At 39.9% G+C, this 15,073-nt stretch overlaps 4 protein-coding genes across 5 annotated transcripts; all 4 read right to left on the bottom strand.

Moving 5' to 3' along the window:
- Positions 1–82: 82 nt before the first annotated feature.
- Positions 83–3,573, bottom strand: LOC9312783 (type I inositol polyphosphate 5-phosphatase 4). The gene is made up of 11 exons (XM_021026710.1): positions 2,973–3,573; positions 2,819–2,903; positions 2,628–2,696; positions 2,415–2,496; positions 2,238–2,342; positions 1,575–2,154; positions 1,294–1,487; positions 1,102–1,210; positions 847–995; positions 460–768; positions 83–372 (listed from the first exon to the last, which is right to left on the bottom strand). The coding sequence occupies exons 1-10, from the start codon at positions 3,000–3,002 to the stop codon at positions 543–545; spliced, it is 1,629 nt and encodes a 542-aa protein (XP_020882369.1). The 5' UTR covers positions 3,003–3,573; the 3' UTR covers positions 83–372; positions 460–542.
- A 4,110-nt stretch (positions 3,574–7,683) lies between these two features.
- On the bottom strand, positions 7,684–10,209 carry LOC9314575 (homocysteine S-methyltransferase 2). Its single transcript, XM_021024328.1, has 8 exons — positions 10,121–10,209; positions 9,767–10,006; positions 9,247–9,303; positions 8,892–9,112; positions 8,573–8,702; positions 8,249–8,452; positions 8,097–8,168; positions 7,684–8,021 (listed from the first exon to the last, which is right to left on the bottom strand). Exons 2-8 carry the CDS (start codon positions 9,932–9,934, stop codon positions 7,872–7,874), a joined length of 1,002 nt encoding a protein of 333 aa, XP_020879987.1. The 5' UTR covers positions 9,935–10,006; positions 10,121–10,209; the 3' UTR covers positions 7,684–7,871.
- A 24-nt stretch (positions 10,210–10,233) lies between these two features.
- Positions 10,234–12,480, bottom strand: LOC9314576 (serine/threonine-protein kinase HT1). The gene is made up of 6 exons (XM_021024327.1): positions 11,719–12,480; positions 11,526–11,647; positions 11,225–11,436; positions 10,939–11,113; positions 10,721–10,855; positions 10,234–10,636 (listed from the first exon to the last, which is right to left on the bottom strand). Exons 1-6 carry the CDS (start codon positions 12,044–12,046, stop codon positions 10,430–10,432), a joined length of 1,179 nt encoding a protein of 392 aa, XP_020879986.1. The 5' UTR covers positions 12,047–12,480; the 3' UTR covers positions 10,234–10,429.
- Positions 12,481–12,888: 408 nt separating this feature from the next.
- Positions 12,889–14,691, bottom strand: LOC110228112 (protein ANTAGONIST OF LIKE HETEROCHROMATIN PROTEIN 1). 2 transcript variants are annotated; one of them, XM_021024326.1, is made up of 4 exons: positions 14,460–14,691; positions 14,081–14,334; positions 13,216–14,008; positions 12,889–13,181 (listed from the first exon to the last, which is right to left on the bottom strand). In XM_021024326.1, exons 1-3 carry the CDS (start codon positions 14,623–14,625, stop codon positions 13,232–13,234), a joined length of 1,197 nt encoding a protein of 398 aa, XP_020879985.1. In that variant the 5' UTR covers positions 14,626–14,691; the 3' UTR covers positions 12,889–13,181; positions 13,216–13,231. The 2 variants fall into 2 exon arrangements, with proteins under 2 accessions (XP_020879985.1, XP_020879984.1); XM_021024325.1 differs by having other exon boundaries at positions 12,889–14,008.
- Between the last annotated feature and the right edge of the window lie 382 nt (positions 14,692–15,073).

Genomic DNA, 15,073 nt, shown 5'->3' on the forward strand with positions numbered 1-15,073 from the left:
TACATTGTGACACAAATTGGATTTGTTTCATTAAAATATTATAGGTGTATGGGCACAAAACTTTTAGGACAAAAAAATGAAATATAACAAAAAAGCTTTTAACTCTGCTCTTTCCAATCTAAACCCGTTGGTCCTTACAAAGAATCCATTATATTTACAAACTATACACAAGTTTGACGAATGCTACTAATCTATGGGAAGAAACTAATGGTTTGAAAACCAAAAAAAATGGTCACTTCTCTATAATCCTAAAGATATACTCTCTTCTGTTTTCACTCGAATCTTCTCCTGTGCTTAGGCACCAGAGATCTTGACCAAGATCTGACTTTTCAATGACTCTTTGATTCACATATCTCCAACCCCTGAAAAATCCTGCAAGACCAGATGCTATCAGAAAACACAAGAGCAACACCAAACTAAAATATTCTATAATCATTTGATCATCAAAGATTTAGTTACCAGTTTTCTTTTTGTTCAGGCTTTAGAAACATTGAATCCTCCCTCGGGATCTGTCTTCAAATGGATTCAGGACCGATGATGAATCAGTACGGGTTAAGCTCAGAATATCCATACCGTTGAGGAAGAAGTTCCTCAACTTCGATCCTAGAGCTGGTGTAACTGGAGCTTTTCTTGATACGGTTTCTACATACCGATTCAATCTCTACTGAGAACAAACTGTAGACTGGTCTGTGATCAGAGAATCTTGATTCCCCGCGAACATATGACAGCTGATTAATACCACTACCGTACCAGAGTATGCGATCACACCTTCAATTCAGATGATCAAACTCAGTATGTTTGCTATGCCATCAACTTAAAAATTAGACTAGAGAGATAAGTACTAACCATGCTGGAGTCCGTCTCTTGGCCTTGGGAAGCCGATCATCGCCAGCATATATATCTGAATTGTTAGAGTATTTGTAAGTGGGTGGAAAATATATAGTCCCTTCATTCCATCCTTCAAAGACACAGCCTTTTCGTTGTTCTATCCGTAGCTGTAACAACCAAAACAAAAGTGACATTTAGACAAAATTTCTTATCTTTCCTAGTATATAATATTTTTTTTTTTTTGTCTTTGAATGGTTGTCTAAATGTAACTACCTGGTCTTTCTCAAGCAAGGCACTCCAATTTCTCATCTCGACAAGAGCTTTTGCAGACCGATAAGAAAGAGCTATACGGTAGTTCAAGTCTCCAAGCCAGATTACCCGACTGAAGAAAAACAGATTTCGCTAAGTTGATTGCAAGAATCAAAATTCAACAAGTAAAGAGCATTGATGCAACAGATAACTCACTCGTGTTCTAAAATCGTCTGAGGAGACTTGTCGTCGCCTGCATTGTTCACTCTAGGAAATCTGGTTTTCCTCAGAATCTCCAAAACATCAGAGTTTCTTCTTAGCTCGTCGCCTTCTTTCTGACCAGACGTCAAGTGGCTGCAGACAAAGCAGAAGCTTGTCTGGTGAACGGACATGCTGATCGAAATGGAGCCCTGCAGATAAAAAAAAAGATCCAAAATTTGACAAGCTGAAAGATATAGGAAGCATATAAAAACCGGATTTGGGAATGTGGAATTAACCTTGTTTCCAAGATAACCCATCAAGCCTCTGCCAACACAAGACACTTTGAGGTTCTTGACACTGTCCCTTAGATCACTCTTGACCCAAACAGTTAAGAATATCCCAACCATCTGCTTACTGGCCACTAAACAATACTTAGACTTGTCTCTGTCGTCTGCCACAAAGGATCCAGTCCTCGAGACAGGGGAATAGTGATCATGAGAAGGAGAATCTGGCTCATCTTCAGAGGAGCAATACCTGAAGCTCTGGTCGTAGAAGTCGTCAGGTCTGTCGCCCAGCATGAAACGGTCACAGACGCTGAATCTCCGGTCAAACTGCGGTGGCAGGGATGATGCAGACAGGTCCATCCTCATGCTCCTGCTCCGATGGTAGAAAAACGAGTTAGGCCCAGCGGCTGAGTCGCCTTCGAAGTCAGAGTCGAGCTCGGCGACCGGGTGGGGAACAGGAGAAGGAGTACGGCAGCTTCCGCCGGGAAGACTGTTCAAGGTTCTCCGGATGAGAGAGACCCATTTCCTGGCGGGTCCGTTGTCCTCGGTGCCTAAAACGTTGCCGGCGTTCAAAGGAACGATCTCTTGGAAGCTGTGAAAATCCAAATCATGAGAGGCTTTTTGTCGAGATTGGGAATCAAATCAAAGAAAGAAAGAAAAGGTGTGTGTAAGTACCCAAGAACGTAAATGTCGGAAGGAGGAGAAGTGTGAAGCCAATCATCGAGATTTAGATAACTCGGCGGAGATTTTCCGGCGACATTCCATGTAGCAGTAAAAACCCTTTGATGTGTGTGTGTGTGTGTGTTAGATAAAAATTCCCAAAAAAATCAAGAAGACACAAGAAATATATACCTAAGAAGATGATGATCAAGTGGTGGATCGACATCGAGTTTGTTTCGTCTGGCTCTTCCGCTGTTCCTTTTGCTCGGAGTCTCTGCATACGCTTTTTGATATCAAATTCATTTTCTTCAATGATAAAAATAAATAAAAGGAATGAATAAATGGCCCAAAGTTTTTTATCAAAAAAAAGGAAGACAAGGCATGGTTTATGACAGACTGACTGACCAGTTTTGCTTTTGTGGACAGAGCATGCTTCCTCTCTTTCATTGACATTGTTCCTCCAATCTCCTCCACCTTCACCAAAAAGAGAAAGCCGTTAAAGCTCTTCTCTTCTCACATTCCCCAGATGGACCTATTACTACTACTAGTGTTTTAACAAACTTATAATTATAACATTGTCTGAGTTAGTTTCTTACCTCTGTCCAAGTCGTCTGCGTGAAAATCTTCTGATTTGCTCTTGATGTTGAGCCATTTCTTGACCAACGTTTTGGGCCATGAAAGCTGCAGCAGAAGCAAACGAGATTTAGAAACAAGACTTCTTTTAAGAGAGAGAGAGAGGGAAACAAAAACCTTGCTTTTCTTGAGGCTACCATCACCCATTGTTCTTCAGCTTCATACAGAGATGGCTAGATCTCTGATTCACTATTTTTAATCCTTTTTTAGCAAAACAAAAAAGATAAGCATCCCCTGAAGCCAAGACCCAAGAGAGATGGATGAGATTCTGAGATTGGAAGAAGTCAATGTGAGACTACTTCTTCTTCTTCTTCTTCTTCTTATAAAACAGAGGAGATTAAGGGATTCTCACTCTGCCTATGAAGAAACAAGGAACCTCGTTTCAGGACCAAACTGCTTGTTTCTTTGTTTTCTCTCTCTCTCTCTCTCTCTCTTTGAACGCCAAATCCAAGAAGAGGCAAAAGGAAGACAACAACTTTGGAACCCGAGTTCAGAGAGATGGGTATTCGGGTACAGCCCGGATTTTCCTCTTGTTCTTGTTTTCTGAAATGTATCCGTATTCTCTCTCTCTTTCTGTGTCTTTAAAGAAGAACGGATCATGAAACTGCCATCTGATTCTCTCTCCACAGCTCCTTCTTCTTCTTCTGCATCTCTCTCTCTTGCTTATACAAAATTGTGGGTCCGACCCGTTTTAAAGAAATGTATTATTAAATCCGATTTGTACCCGTTTTTCCCTGTATCGGGTCGGGACAGACGACCCGGTAACTTACTCAATTTACATTTTCTAATTATCACCAAAAAAAATTGCTAGTTGCATTGCATCGAGAGAGTTATTGCACTTTCCCTCAAACTTTGTTTCCATATCTCATTGATTTTGACGTATCTCATTTTCTTCCCATAAAATATTTTAACTTTACCTTATTATGGAATGCTAATCTATATCCTCCTAAAAGCTCTGAGTTTTGGTAACACATTACTCACAGTGCCGGCTCAATACTTTGATGGGCTCTAGGGCAAAAAAAAATTTGGGTTCTTAGAATTTTTTTTTTTAGTGTTTTTGAGTTATAAAAAAAATTTTATGATATTTTTAATAAAAATTTAATTATTAAAACTTAAAAACAGTAAATAAAATTTTTTTGGGCCCTTATAAATTTTATTTTTATGTTGTAATCTATATTTTTAATATTTTTGTAAAAAAAATTTTAAAAATGGACCTCTTAATTATTAGAACACGGGATTGAACCCCTGGCCGTTGTACCGCCCGCCCCATATTCTGAGCCGGCACTGATTACTCACTACTGCCTCGAATTAAAAATGTTCATTTCCCTTTTATGTTCAAATTTTACACTATTCATTGTATTTAATTTGTTGCCGCAATGTAATTCTTCCTTCCTTGTTCAAATATTTATAGATCATATTAATAGATATAGTCTTGTAGATTGTTCAATAATCAAATTATACTCGTATAGAAACTAACAAATCAAGAATATGCATGTGTATATATAATGAAGCGGAAATATGATATAAAACATTAATCATAAGAGGTACAATCCAATCCATTACATCAAAATAGACACTTTTGGGTATTCCATTCCATATATTCCAATACAAATCCCGGATTTTGGCAATTGGAACAAACCCGATAAACAAAAAAAAGAAATCTCAATTATTGGGAATATGTCGCCAAGAAACAATACTAGTTATGTATTAATGTACTAAAAGGAAGCTAAAATATAGCAATAAAAGCAAAACGAGAGAGTGGATTGGTTAGCTAAGGTAGATGCATGTATGCATGTTTAAAGGGTGAAGTTTGAGGTTTCGGGAGACACCAACAACAATTGTCACTTTATGTTTTTGGATTCGTATTTATCATAGAAAAAAGGAATTAACACGTTTACCAAAACTTATTTGCAAGGCACTTTTTAGTAAAATGTGAGATTTATAAAAATTGAGTTTTGTTGTGTGGAAAGAGGAGGGGCTTCTTTTTGACCCAAAATCTAGACTAATGTCTCTAAGGGACCATCCCCTTTGCGAGACTCTGCCTCGTCCTCTTCGATCTATTACTTTATCAAACTTTTAATTCAAACTTTATTATTGTAAGAATACAATGTGACATTGCATATATATCCATCCATGTGAAGTGAATGCTACCTATGAAATAACATATGGTACAATTTATACGAACATAAGATGGGTTTGAATTACTGTGCCTTAGGGTTTGGGTAGAGTCGAGTTTCAAACTGAGAAATAGTATTTGTTTAAACACAAGACGCAAAAGTTATATTGAAATACTGTAATCTCGAAGCTAACTTCTGTTTATTTTCTACACATAAAGTTGTGATCTTGTAGGGTTAACTTATGGGGGCCAATGCTCTCAGATTTTGCTTTTATCTAAAATTTTATGATTATAAAATCGAGTTTTCACTTTTAAGACATTGTTTGATGAATTTATGCGATACTATAGTTTTGTAAGGTAAAGTTAAGATGACACATGCTGCATGTGGGAGACTGTGTCTGTTTTGTTCAGACCAAACTTAGGTTTAGTAAATATAGTAATTTTATTCTTTTTTCCTTTCAAAATGTTTTTTTTTTTTTTTTTTTTGTGAACAAAACCTTCCAAAATGTATCATATACACACATTTGTACATTTCAACAGCCATTTCTTTTTTGTTTTGTAATTCGAAACGAAAAAAGAAATCAACGCTCAATAACTTTATCTGGCTCTACGAAACCCTGTGCCAGTTGTAATAAGTACTTATATAATTACGCCTTCGTTGTTTTTTTTGTTAAAAGCGTATGACTCCTCTCTGATTAGAGAAACGTACTGATTAGTTAAAGGGTTAGATGATACTTAATGGTAATAGTTTATTCTGTCACGTCAACACAAGTACACCCAACAATAAAGAATTAGAACATTGCAATTAAAGAGACCGGAACGAACTATTTATTCGAATAAAACGAACCATTTATTAAACTGAGAAAAACAAAATTGAAGGCGACTTTGTATAATAACCGGCACATGTTGGGTATATATAAAGATTCATGATAACACCTATAAGAACATTAAGATATAATTTGGCAAGCCTGTTTTTTGATTATAAATAATTTATCTCAATGAGTAGACAGACGAGACAATTAATACTAATTAATTATTATTACCCCTCAATCTTTTTTGCCTGGGAACTTTTTTTACAAATTCATATACTCATGATGCGAAAGAAACTATGTAATAGATGCAATGAAATAAGATGTTTATTGGGTTTTATCGAAGGGGAAAGTTGGAAGGAAGGATGGGTGATGTGAAAGTTTTTAACTTGGAAGAAGAAAGAAAGAGGTCCTTTGGGTGTATGTGTGGGTAAAATATCACTTTCATGAACATGGAGAGATTTTAGGGTTTAGGGGTAAAAAGGTTAAATGATGATGTTACTGTTTTTATCTCTTTCTGCAATGTTATCTGGTATAGTTGCAAATATCCGATCACACATCAAATAATTAATTCATCAAAACTCATAATTCCCAACCGTACGGTACAGCTACTCCCTGAAACAGGATGGTGTACGTCTTTAAACATTAAAAGCCTAAATTTCTACTTCTGTTCGATCCAAAAACATGTATCGGCTCATCCAATCATAGTCTGCTTTCGCCCTCGTTGTCTCACTGCATACCAAAGCAAGACTTTGTGTTACGTCTTGAACAGTGAGTTCATTTTAACAGGATCAAGAAATGATCGTGGAAATTTGAACCATGCTCGAACCGCTGTGTCTTAAGCAGTGAATGTAAAGAGGAAATTTGAAAAAGGATCAAGAAAGGGTATGTTGCAATCGCTCTCACCACATTTCCGCATGAAGAATGCATTGTGATCAAAGCTCTCTCAAGTACATACAAATCAACAGCCTTGTCTCCAGGCAAGGTCGATGTATTCAAGAGGATTCACGGCATATAGGACTGGGGTACAAACCCCAAGCTTTCTTGCCTTTGTCACACCTAGCCTCCTATATTAAAAGAAAAGACATAGGAGCATATAGTTGATTTTCTCTAGTCTCTATAAACATTTTAAACAAGGAAACATGAAAAAGGTAACCAACAGCATTCAAGCATTGTTTGAAATCCAAAACTGGGTGTCTGTATATCTTCGAGAATCCTTCTTCTTCTTACGGCAAAGGTAAACCCTCTGAAACAAAATTGTAGAGACTTAAATCTGGTCACTGATTGCCTATCCCGTGGAAAAGAGATGAGAAAACTGAGGAACAGATAAACTTACAGCTTCGGCTCCTTGCTTTATGAGAAGGATGGATTTGTTCCCCACGCTGTCCTCACAATCCATACCTAAAGTTTCGCACCAAGCAAGATACTTTTGAAATTGTTAGAAGCTCCTCAAGCAATAGAAGGCAGCAAAACAATGCTCATCCAACTAAAGTATTTGCACTTTCAGCGTTGAGAATAACAATGTATCAACCAAGATACATAATCTGAAACTAAACAAACATTCTTGTGACCACACCGCTAACAATCACAATGGTGTGAGTAGAGTAAAACATTCAAAGAGAAGAATGGTCCCTTTAACAGAGAGATACAGGCCAATATTTCCCCTAGTATAGTAGTGTATATTCTTTTCCGCTAGCAAAAAAAAAGGGAACAGGGAGATTAGTAGGAGGAGGAGCACGTACCAGCAGTAATAACGGCGACGGAGATGGTCCGGAACTCCGAAGAAGGCGACGTCGATTTCAGAGTAAGCTTCCCTTTTGGAGTAGTTGTGTTGGGCCATAAAACCAGAGTCGAAAAGTTTTGGGTTTCTTTCTGTATATCAATTCAATAGTAATAACACTAATAAGCATCTAAAATGGGATAATCCTCTATATAGAGTATTGATCGCATAACAGGGGGAAAAAGAAAAGCTAAAATGCAGTCACGCCTATCCTTGGAATTAGATTTGTAATTGGCAAAGGGAAAACAAACATTCATGTTTTGGTACAAATCTATAGCGAAGAGATTCATAGAAGGGAGTGAAGTTGAAAGCTAATGAGATCTGCGGTTGACAAGTCTCTTGTGGATGGCTCTGATGGTGGTTGGTGTTGTGCGGCAGCAACCTCCCAGGAGAGACACTCCTGCATCCATCCATTTCTCTACGTATGACACAAAGTCTTCATCCCCAACTCCTGTGTTTTCCTGCAACAGTGATTGAGCAACTCAGACAACTGTGCTCGTTCCTCTCTAAACAAATACTGTATTATGACGACTTACCACCCACTCCTTCCGATCAGCATCATAGCTTTCTCCGCTGTTTGGGTACACTAGTATGGGCTTGCTTGTCACCTACAAATTATGCATATACCTTTTAGGGTCTCTCTATAAATACAAATACCTAATGAATGTGGATCCATTCCAAGCCGCACCTTTTCTATCTCCAAAACTAGCCCTTCGATGAATCTTGGAGGGGTACAGTTGATTCCAACCGCCACTACTTTCTCACAATTTTCAGCTATGGAGATACACTCCTTGATGGAATCCCCGCTAACCACGTTCACGCCATCCTTTGAGTTGAATGAAAACCACCCAGGAATCTTGACATCTCCCTCCTCTAACAGCTCAGCAAATGCCTTGCATATCACAGAAAGAAACACCCATCAGAAGCTAACATAAAAAATGGGACGCTCGATATGAAAGGATAAATCTAATACAATATGTCAATTATCACGATGCTGAGGAACCATCGGTACCTGAGCCTCTATCTTGTTTGGAATGGTCTCAAATGCTATTAAATCAGCACCAGATTCCGCCAGAACTTGGAGTCGTCTGCGGTGAAAATCCTTCAGCTTTTCCAGCGTGATCAAATCACCATAGACTCCACTGATAGAATAACACAACTACCAAGAGTTAAAGATAGTTTGAAGGAGATAGTGCAGGAGTATATGAATCCACAAAAAAGCAAAAATCAAATCAGAATAGGACAAGTGATAAGAGCTTTTGAAACTGGTTCCAACCGAAACTCATATCATCTACTAGTTTAAATGTGTAAAAGAAAAATGAAGCAATGACCTGTATTCAGACCCATCAGCCAAGTATGCACCATAGCTACCAACTGATGCTGCAACTAATATAGGCCGCTTTTTAAGAATCTTATCATCCATGGAAGAGCTAGTTCCACATTTGTCATAATACGTGTTCCGAGCTTCACAAGCTATTTCTACGCTCTTTCTAAGCAAAGATTCACTAATTTCTCTTGAAAATCCTTTTGCTTCAAACCCCTGAATCGTGGCCTGTTCAGATTTATCATCAATCCACTTTGTTAGGGTCCAAAAAAGAGAGAGATAAACAAAGGAAGATAGAAAGATGAAGAGAGAGAGAGAGAGAGAGAGAGAGAGAGAGAGAGAGAGAGAGAGAGAGAGAGAACCTGATAAGAAGCGCTGGAGATGATATCAGCACCAGCTTCAAGGTAATCGAGATGCACCTGCTCCATCAGGAAATACAAGCAGCTAAATAAAGGTACAACAATCCATCATGTAAAATAGCAAAACCAAATCGTAATCCTGTTTTATAAAGTTTTGAGCTTCAATAAAGCTACCTTCCTGACTCAAAATGCAAACGAAATTTGGAAATAGAAAATGAGATTTTACCACACTATGAAGCAATATGAAGACTAAAGACAACGAAAAGTTTAAATATTATCAATGGCAGTTGAATCAGTAATCTTATATAGCTGCTTAATAGCAAAAGTGTTCAAACGTCCCTGGAGCAACAAACCATTAATGGAAATGAGAATGCTTTACTTCATCCAACTTTTGGGTACCCATGGCATTTACTCAAATCAATCAAAGTAAACCTAAAAATCTAGGGTTTATTTACACACAAAAGCCTTGCTGCTCAGAGATTTCACTGACAACAGAAAAAGGATGGGGAAAGGATTTACTTACGGTGTGAATGAGGTGAGGAGAAGTGAGGAGGCATTTGGCGCTCCAGAGAGGATCGTTGAGATCTGCTCCATGTCTCTCGAACTCCGTTGCAAGCCCTCCGTCTATCACCGCAAAGCCGCCTGTCTGCTTCAGGTAATCTTTCATCGAGCAAAAAGAGCTTCCGGTCATCTTCTGAGTCGGAGTCGGACCTATTTCTTTCCCAACAACTCCCACTCAAGAAGCAAGCGTCTACTACTGTCTCTGCAGAAGAGAAACAACCAAAACTAGTTTTGTTTACAAGCGTTACAAATTGTACTTTTAGACCTTTATCTTCAATACTTATAACAAAATCGGCCCAATCCTTTTCTACGTTACCTCCAGACCCCCTCTGGTAAGTAAGTTTTTTTCTTATCAGATTTTGATCATCAATTTATATATGAAATTCGAATCAACATCATCGGACCTGCAACGAGGGAGACATGACCCCATCAAAAAAATCAAGCTTTATCGATTTATACACAGACTGTGTTTAGATACATAGAGAGCAGTAAGATTCTTATGACAAAACCCACACCAATCCAACACTCCCATATCTCAAAGTTTTACAAAATCCAAAGAATCAATCACGCAGCTCTCAAGAATATTCGACACGGAGCAAAAGGAAAGAGAGAGAGATAGAGAGATTCAGGGGCCTCTAGGTTTGAAGAAACAGAGGCACCCCTGAAACTGGTCTGGAGCTATCATTCCACCGCCTTTGCTTGTGTCTATGGCTTCCAGCAGCTTCACCACCTCCTCCATCTCCGGACGCCTGTCTGGATTCGGGTCCCAGCATCTCTTCATGATGTTTGCCACTGCATTCGGGCAGCATTTCGGAATCTCTGGTCTCAGATTCTGAGCACCAAACAGTGAGGTCATTACATTTCCTGATTAGCTTTAACATTGGAGAGATTGTAGAGACTAGAGAGAGAGATGAACCTTATGAACGACGGCGTGAGAGATCTCAGCAAAACTACAGTCCGCATAGGGCATGTCACAGCAGTATATTTCCCAGAGGCATACCCCAAAGCTATAGACATCGCATTTCCTGTTGTACGGCTTTCCTTCAAGAACCTATGCACCAAAAGCTAACATTTTCATTTTCCCTATTACGAAGGAAACACAAGGATTTTTGGCTCTACAGGAAAATTACATACCTCTGGTGCCATGTATCCAAGTGTTCCAGTTTCACCCGTCATGTCTTGAGGGTTCTGAGCTTCGACTCTAGCTACCCCGAAATCAGCGATCTTCAGCGTCTTGTTAGGTTGTAACAGCATGTTCTCTGACTTCACGTCCCGATGTACAATCGCCTTGGAGTGGAGGTAACTAAGCCTGAGAAATAGAAAAAAAAGGTAGGAAGAGTTTTGTTGATAAAGGAGGATGCATCTTTGTCTGAAGAGTTTCAGATATGAATGCCAAATCAGGAGAGAGAAGAGAGATTACCCTCTAGCGAGATCCAAAGCGAGCTGAATGACATCCTTGATGGGTAGTTTGGCCCTATATTTCTTGATGAGGAACTTCTTGAGCGTGCCTCCGGCAACATATTCAACGACAACACAACAGGCCCTCGCAGGATGTGCGCCGTTACCACGTCCGCCAGTATCACCAGCAGGAGGGATCCGCAAATCAGAGGTTCCCATGGATGCTCCTATAAACTGCCAGAGAGAGAGAGAGAGAGTTAAAACACGAATAAGTGGTTCTACTTCTACCATTGGAGTGGCATGAATGTAAAAATAAGGAATACCTTAGTAACGTTGGGATGATCGAGCTTCTGCCAGACGGCGACCTCTTGCTCGAAGGAAGTACGCAGAGCTGCAGTTTCAGCTGCGGTGGCGTAACCATCTTCTCCCCAATCTAACACTTTGACTGCAAAATCATATCTCATCAGTTATCTAAATCGATCTCATATCTTTCTAACGAGAGAAAGGACTTAGGACCTGCGACGTCTTGGCCGGCGTAGACACCGCGGTAGACAGTGCCATAAGTGCCGTGAGCGAGGACGTGCCTCATATCGAGTTTGGAGAGGTCAATCTCCCATTCCTGCATCGCCGGGGCCGGAGCGCTCGTCGAAGCGGAATTATTGGTGACGACGCTGCTACTAGAGGTTTGACCCATATGCAAATCCCATTTACTGAAATCGAGTTTATCAGCCCTCAAGTATCGTTCTTCTCCGGCGCTCCTGCTCCCAGCACCGCCTAATTTGGGATCCGCGGACCCGGAACCGATTTCAAGTGATTTATCCGCCTCTCCGCCGCCAGAGGCCATTGGTTTCTCTCCGGCTTGAAGAACCACCCACCACCACTAATACAATACTCTTCGATCCAAAACCCTAAATTAAGCTGTTCAATCAGTGAGTTGAGGGGACAAACCTAGGGTTGGTTTTTTTCTTCTTTGTGAATTTCAAAATTATGTGGTGGAGAGAGAACAGGACAAAAGACAAAAAAGAGAGAGTTGAGAAAGAAGAAGAACAAGTTAGAAGAAAGAAACCGATTGAAGGTGGTGGTCTCCACAAAATAAAATAAAAACACTCCCTTTTTATACTTGTCTTTGAGAAGAGGAGAGGAGAGGATCGGATCGGCGGTGGAGTGGGAGAGACCAAATCTTCAATGTCTTTTTGACAGTTTCACCGGCCAATGAGTCGTTTTGTTGCCCTTTTCCAATTTTTATAAAAAGAAAAAAACAGAGCTGTTGTCTGTCTTTCGTTGCCTTCTGATTTTTATCCCCTCCGTCAACGTCTCTTTCGAACAACGGACCAAGTGAAACCGTGAAAGTTATATCAATTTCTTGTAAATTTACATTCGACTTAAATATGTACAACGGAGAAGTGAACAACTTTTTTTGGTTTGTGACGCAATCTATCGAAACCAAAGGTCCACTTTAATAACCGCATCACGCACGACTCTCTCTTTAAGATTACTACTTAGTTATATATATTCATAATAATCAGATTACGTAATTGTTATCGACTATACTTTTATAGTTTGTCATGTGAATATGTTGGGAATCTTCGTCCGTCGTTACTTGTCAGCACAAAGAACCAAAACCGAGACGCATCCACCAGAGCATATACCTTTTTTTAGAATAACCTTTTCAACGCAGACAGAGAATAACCCAAAAACTCAATAGTCAATACTAAAAGAAAACACCCAATCTTTTTTTTTATAAAAAAAAACAATATTTACATTGCCAAACTCAACTCCTCTCAAAAGATTAGTTCACAAGGTAAGGTAAAATCACACTTAAGGATGAATCGTTTTGTGTGGGTCCAACTGGCAATGTTTTCATCAAGCATGATGCTAATCTGGTGTTGATACCTGAAGAAAAGTTTCATAACATTCTTTTGTCGGATATTTCTCGGGCTTACCAGTAAACTGATGCTGGATGGTTCAACGGGCATAGTACGGCCTTTTGAGAAGAGATGAACATGGCAAATTCCCAAGGTTAAGATCCTCACCTAAGCAAATACTCAGTCAGATATCCTCTGAGCTCACTACCAAGCGGCTCGCTCTGCTTGCAGTACCGGTCTACATAACCGGAGTCGTGATGACCGGACAAAGGAACATCGTCTTGAAGATAATCCCCACAGTCGATTATGATGTTATGCAACAAACAACACACCAGTATTATACTAGGTAGCTTCCTCCTGTCGGGTCTCCACATTACTTTGCTCAGAATCCTCCAGCTTCCCTTAAGCTGTTGAAAGGCAGTAGCTGCGACTGACCTGACCTTCTCATGCCTGTCGTTGAACGCCATCATGGAATCAGAGGGACCATTGCTGTCATGAGGAGTTATAAGCCAAGGAAGAAGCGGGTAACTGATCCCTCCAACTACGTATTCTCTTACCTCGGCTCCTTCACATAGAGTTTTAGCATTTCCGTCTAATATCTGACCGTTTTCACAGAGTTTGAAGAAGCCAGAGAACTTGAGAAGCTTGGAGACGGTCATGCCGCCAGGCCAGCCGGTAACCATGTTGAGAAATCTCATTTCGTGATCAAAGACTCCTTGCAAGAACATGCTGTAGTTCTTCTCCTGGTCACACCAGTCATCAGATGCTTGCACAGCCGGGAGAGTCATGATGATGTGCGTTGTATCAATGGCTCCGCAGCAATTGGGGAGACCGTACATCTCCTCGAACTTTGACTTGATCTCTTCGATTCGGTCAGAATCTGGCCATCTAAGATGATGCTTGGCACGTTCTTCAAGTGCCTCGATGAATCGCCATGTAACCTGGGGAAAACAAATGTTGTCAGGATGCAGAATATATTGAAATCACAATTTCTACCAGGGGAGTTTTGCAACCTGAGAAACAGTGGATTGGCCAACACCAAAGGCAGCTCCGACGGAGACCTGAGAATCACCGGAGGCCAACCTTCTAAGAGCAATGGCGACTTGTTTCTCAACACTGAGAAGCCTTCCTTCGATGTTGATGAGTCCAGAGGGAGGTCTAGAGATAAGATCCTCCCTGACGAGCGAACAGATATAGCTAAAGGTCGTCTTAGAAGCCCTAAAGAAGTGCTTGAACGCATCATCTTCGTCTAAGGGGATCGAAACACCTGAAAACAGCTACAATCTCAGTTCAAACAACCCTAGAGCTACAAGAATTGAGGGGAGGAGATGAATTAAACTGAAATCAGCAAGGAATTATCTCGAAAACGAGGGGAGGGAAATAGAAGAGAACCTGAGAGAGAAGAGTTTCGGAGCCAGAAAGTATCCCACCAGTCGCAGTCAATAGCCTCCGGATCCAAAGGCGCTGCGTTGACTCTCTTCTTGTCTTTCTTCTCCGATTTCTTCGCCAAATTTTTCGCCTTATCCAGAGGCTTCTTCTTCTTCTTCACCGGAGCCATCGACGGAGAGAAGCGGCTCGTTTCCCACGACAGGAGAGAGTCGACGGACGGAGGTGGAAGAAGGGTAAAAATGGGAATTTGAACGTCGCTTGCTGGACTCCAGTGGGCTTTCACCTCCTATCGGGCCCACTGGGCCCTCTCGATTCGTCCACATCTTTTAATAGTTTTTAAAAAAACATTTGAATCAAAATTACCTTTAAAATTCATTATATTATATAGCCCATCTTTCAAAAATACTCCATGTTTTTGCTAATTGGAATCGCTTTTTCAAAACAAAAAAAAAAAAAAAGAAAAACCCTACAATTTTTCAGTTACAGATAATAATTGCATACAAAAAATGGCTGTACGCTACTGGAGCAAAATCATTTTTACTAAAAAGAGCACTGAAAAAAAAGCAGAGTTTTGTATTTTTCTTCATATATATCTAAAATAGAAATTGAGCAAATTC

Source organism: Arabidopsis lyrata (assembly GCF_000004255.2).
Source record: "Arabidopsis lyrata subsp. lyrata unplaced genomic scaffold ARALYscaffold_5, whole genome shotgun sequence".
NCBI classification, from domain to species: domain Eukaryota; kingdom Viridiplantae; phylum Streptophyta; class Magnoliopsida; order Brassicales; family Brassicaceae; genus Arabidopsis; species Arabidopsis lyrata.

Excerpts from the sequence above, each read along its gene's own strand:
- LOC9314575 (XM_021024328.1), bottom strand. The coding sequence starts at position 9,934 with ATGACCGGAAGCTCTTTTTGCTCGATGAAAGATTACCTGAAGCAGACA. Across the intron at positions 8,169-8,248 it reads TAGTTTTGGAGATAGAAAAG|GTGACAAGCAAGCCCATACT; the intron begins GTGCGGCTTGGA and ends CATAATTTGTAG. Across the intron at positions 8,022-8,096 it reads CTGATCGGAAGGAGTGGGTG|GAAAACACAGGAGTTGGGGA; the intron begins GTAAGTCGTCAT and ends TCACTGTTGCAG.
- LOC110228112 (XM_021024326.1), bottom strand. The coding sequence starts at position 14,625 with ATGGCTCCGGTGAAGAAGAAGAAGAAGCCTCTGGATAAGGCGAAAAAT. Across the intron at positions 14,335-14,459 it reads CCGAAACTCTTCTCTCTCAG|GTGTTTCGATCCCCTTAGAC; the intron begins GTTCTCTTCTAT and ends AGCTGTTTTCAG. Across the intron at positions 14,009-14,080 it reads GCCAATCCACTGTTTCTCAG|GTTACATGGCGATTCATCGA; the intron begins GTTGCAAAACTC and ends TGTTTTCCCCAG.
- LOC9312783 (XM_021026710.1), bottom strand. The coding sequence starts at position 3,002 with ATGGGTGATGGTAGCCTCAAGAAAAGCAAG. Across the intron at positions 2,904-2,972 it reads GTAGCCTCAAGAAAAGCAAG|CTTTCATGGCCCAAAACGTT; the intron begins GTTTTTGTTTCC and ends CTTCTGCTGCAG. Across the intron at positions 2,697-2,818 it reads CGCAGACGACTTGGACAGAG|GTGGAGGAGATTGGAGGAAC; the intron begins GTAAGAAACTAA and ends TTTTTGGTGAAG.
- LOC9314576 (XM_021024327.1), bottom strand. The coding sequence starts at position 12,046 with ATGGCCTCTGGCGGCGGAGAGGCGGATAAATCACTTGAAATCGGTTCC. Across the intron at positions 11,648-11,718 it reads CGCCGGCCAAGACGTCGCAG|TCAAAGTGTTAGATTGGGGA; the intron begins GTCCTAAGTCCT and ends ATGATTTTGCAG. Across the intron at positions 10,856-10,938 it reads TTGGATACATGGCACCAGAG|GTTCTTGAAGGAAAGCCGTA; the intron begins GTATGTAATTTT and ends TTTGGTGCATAG.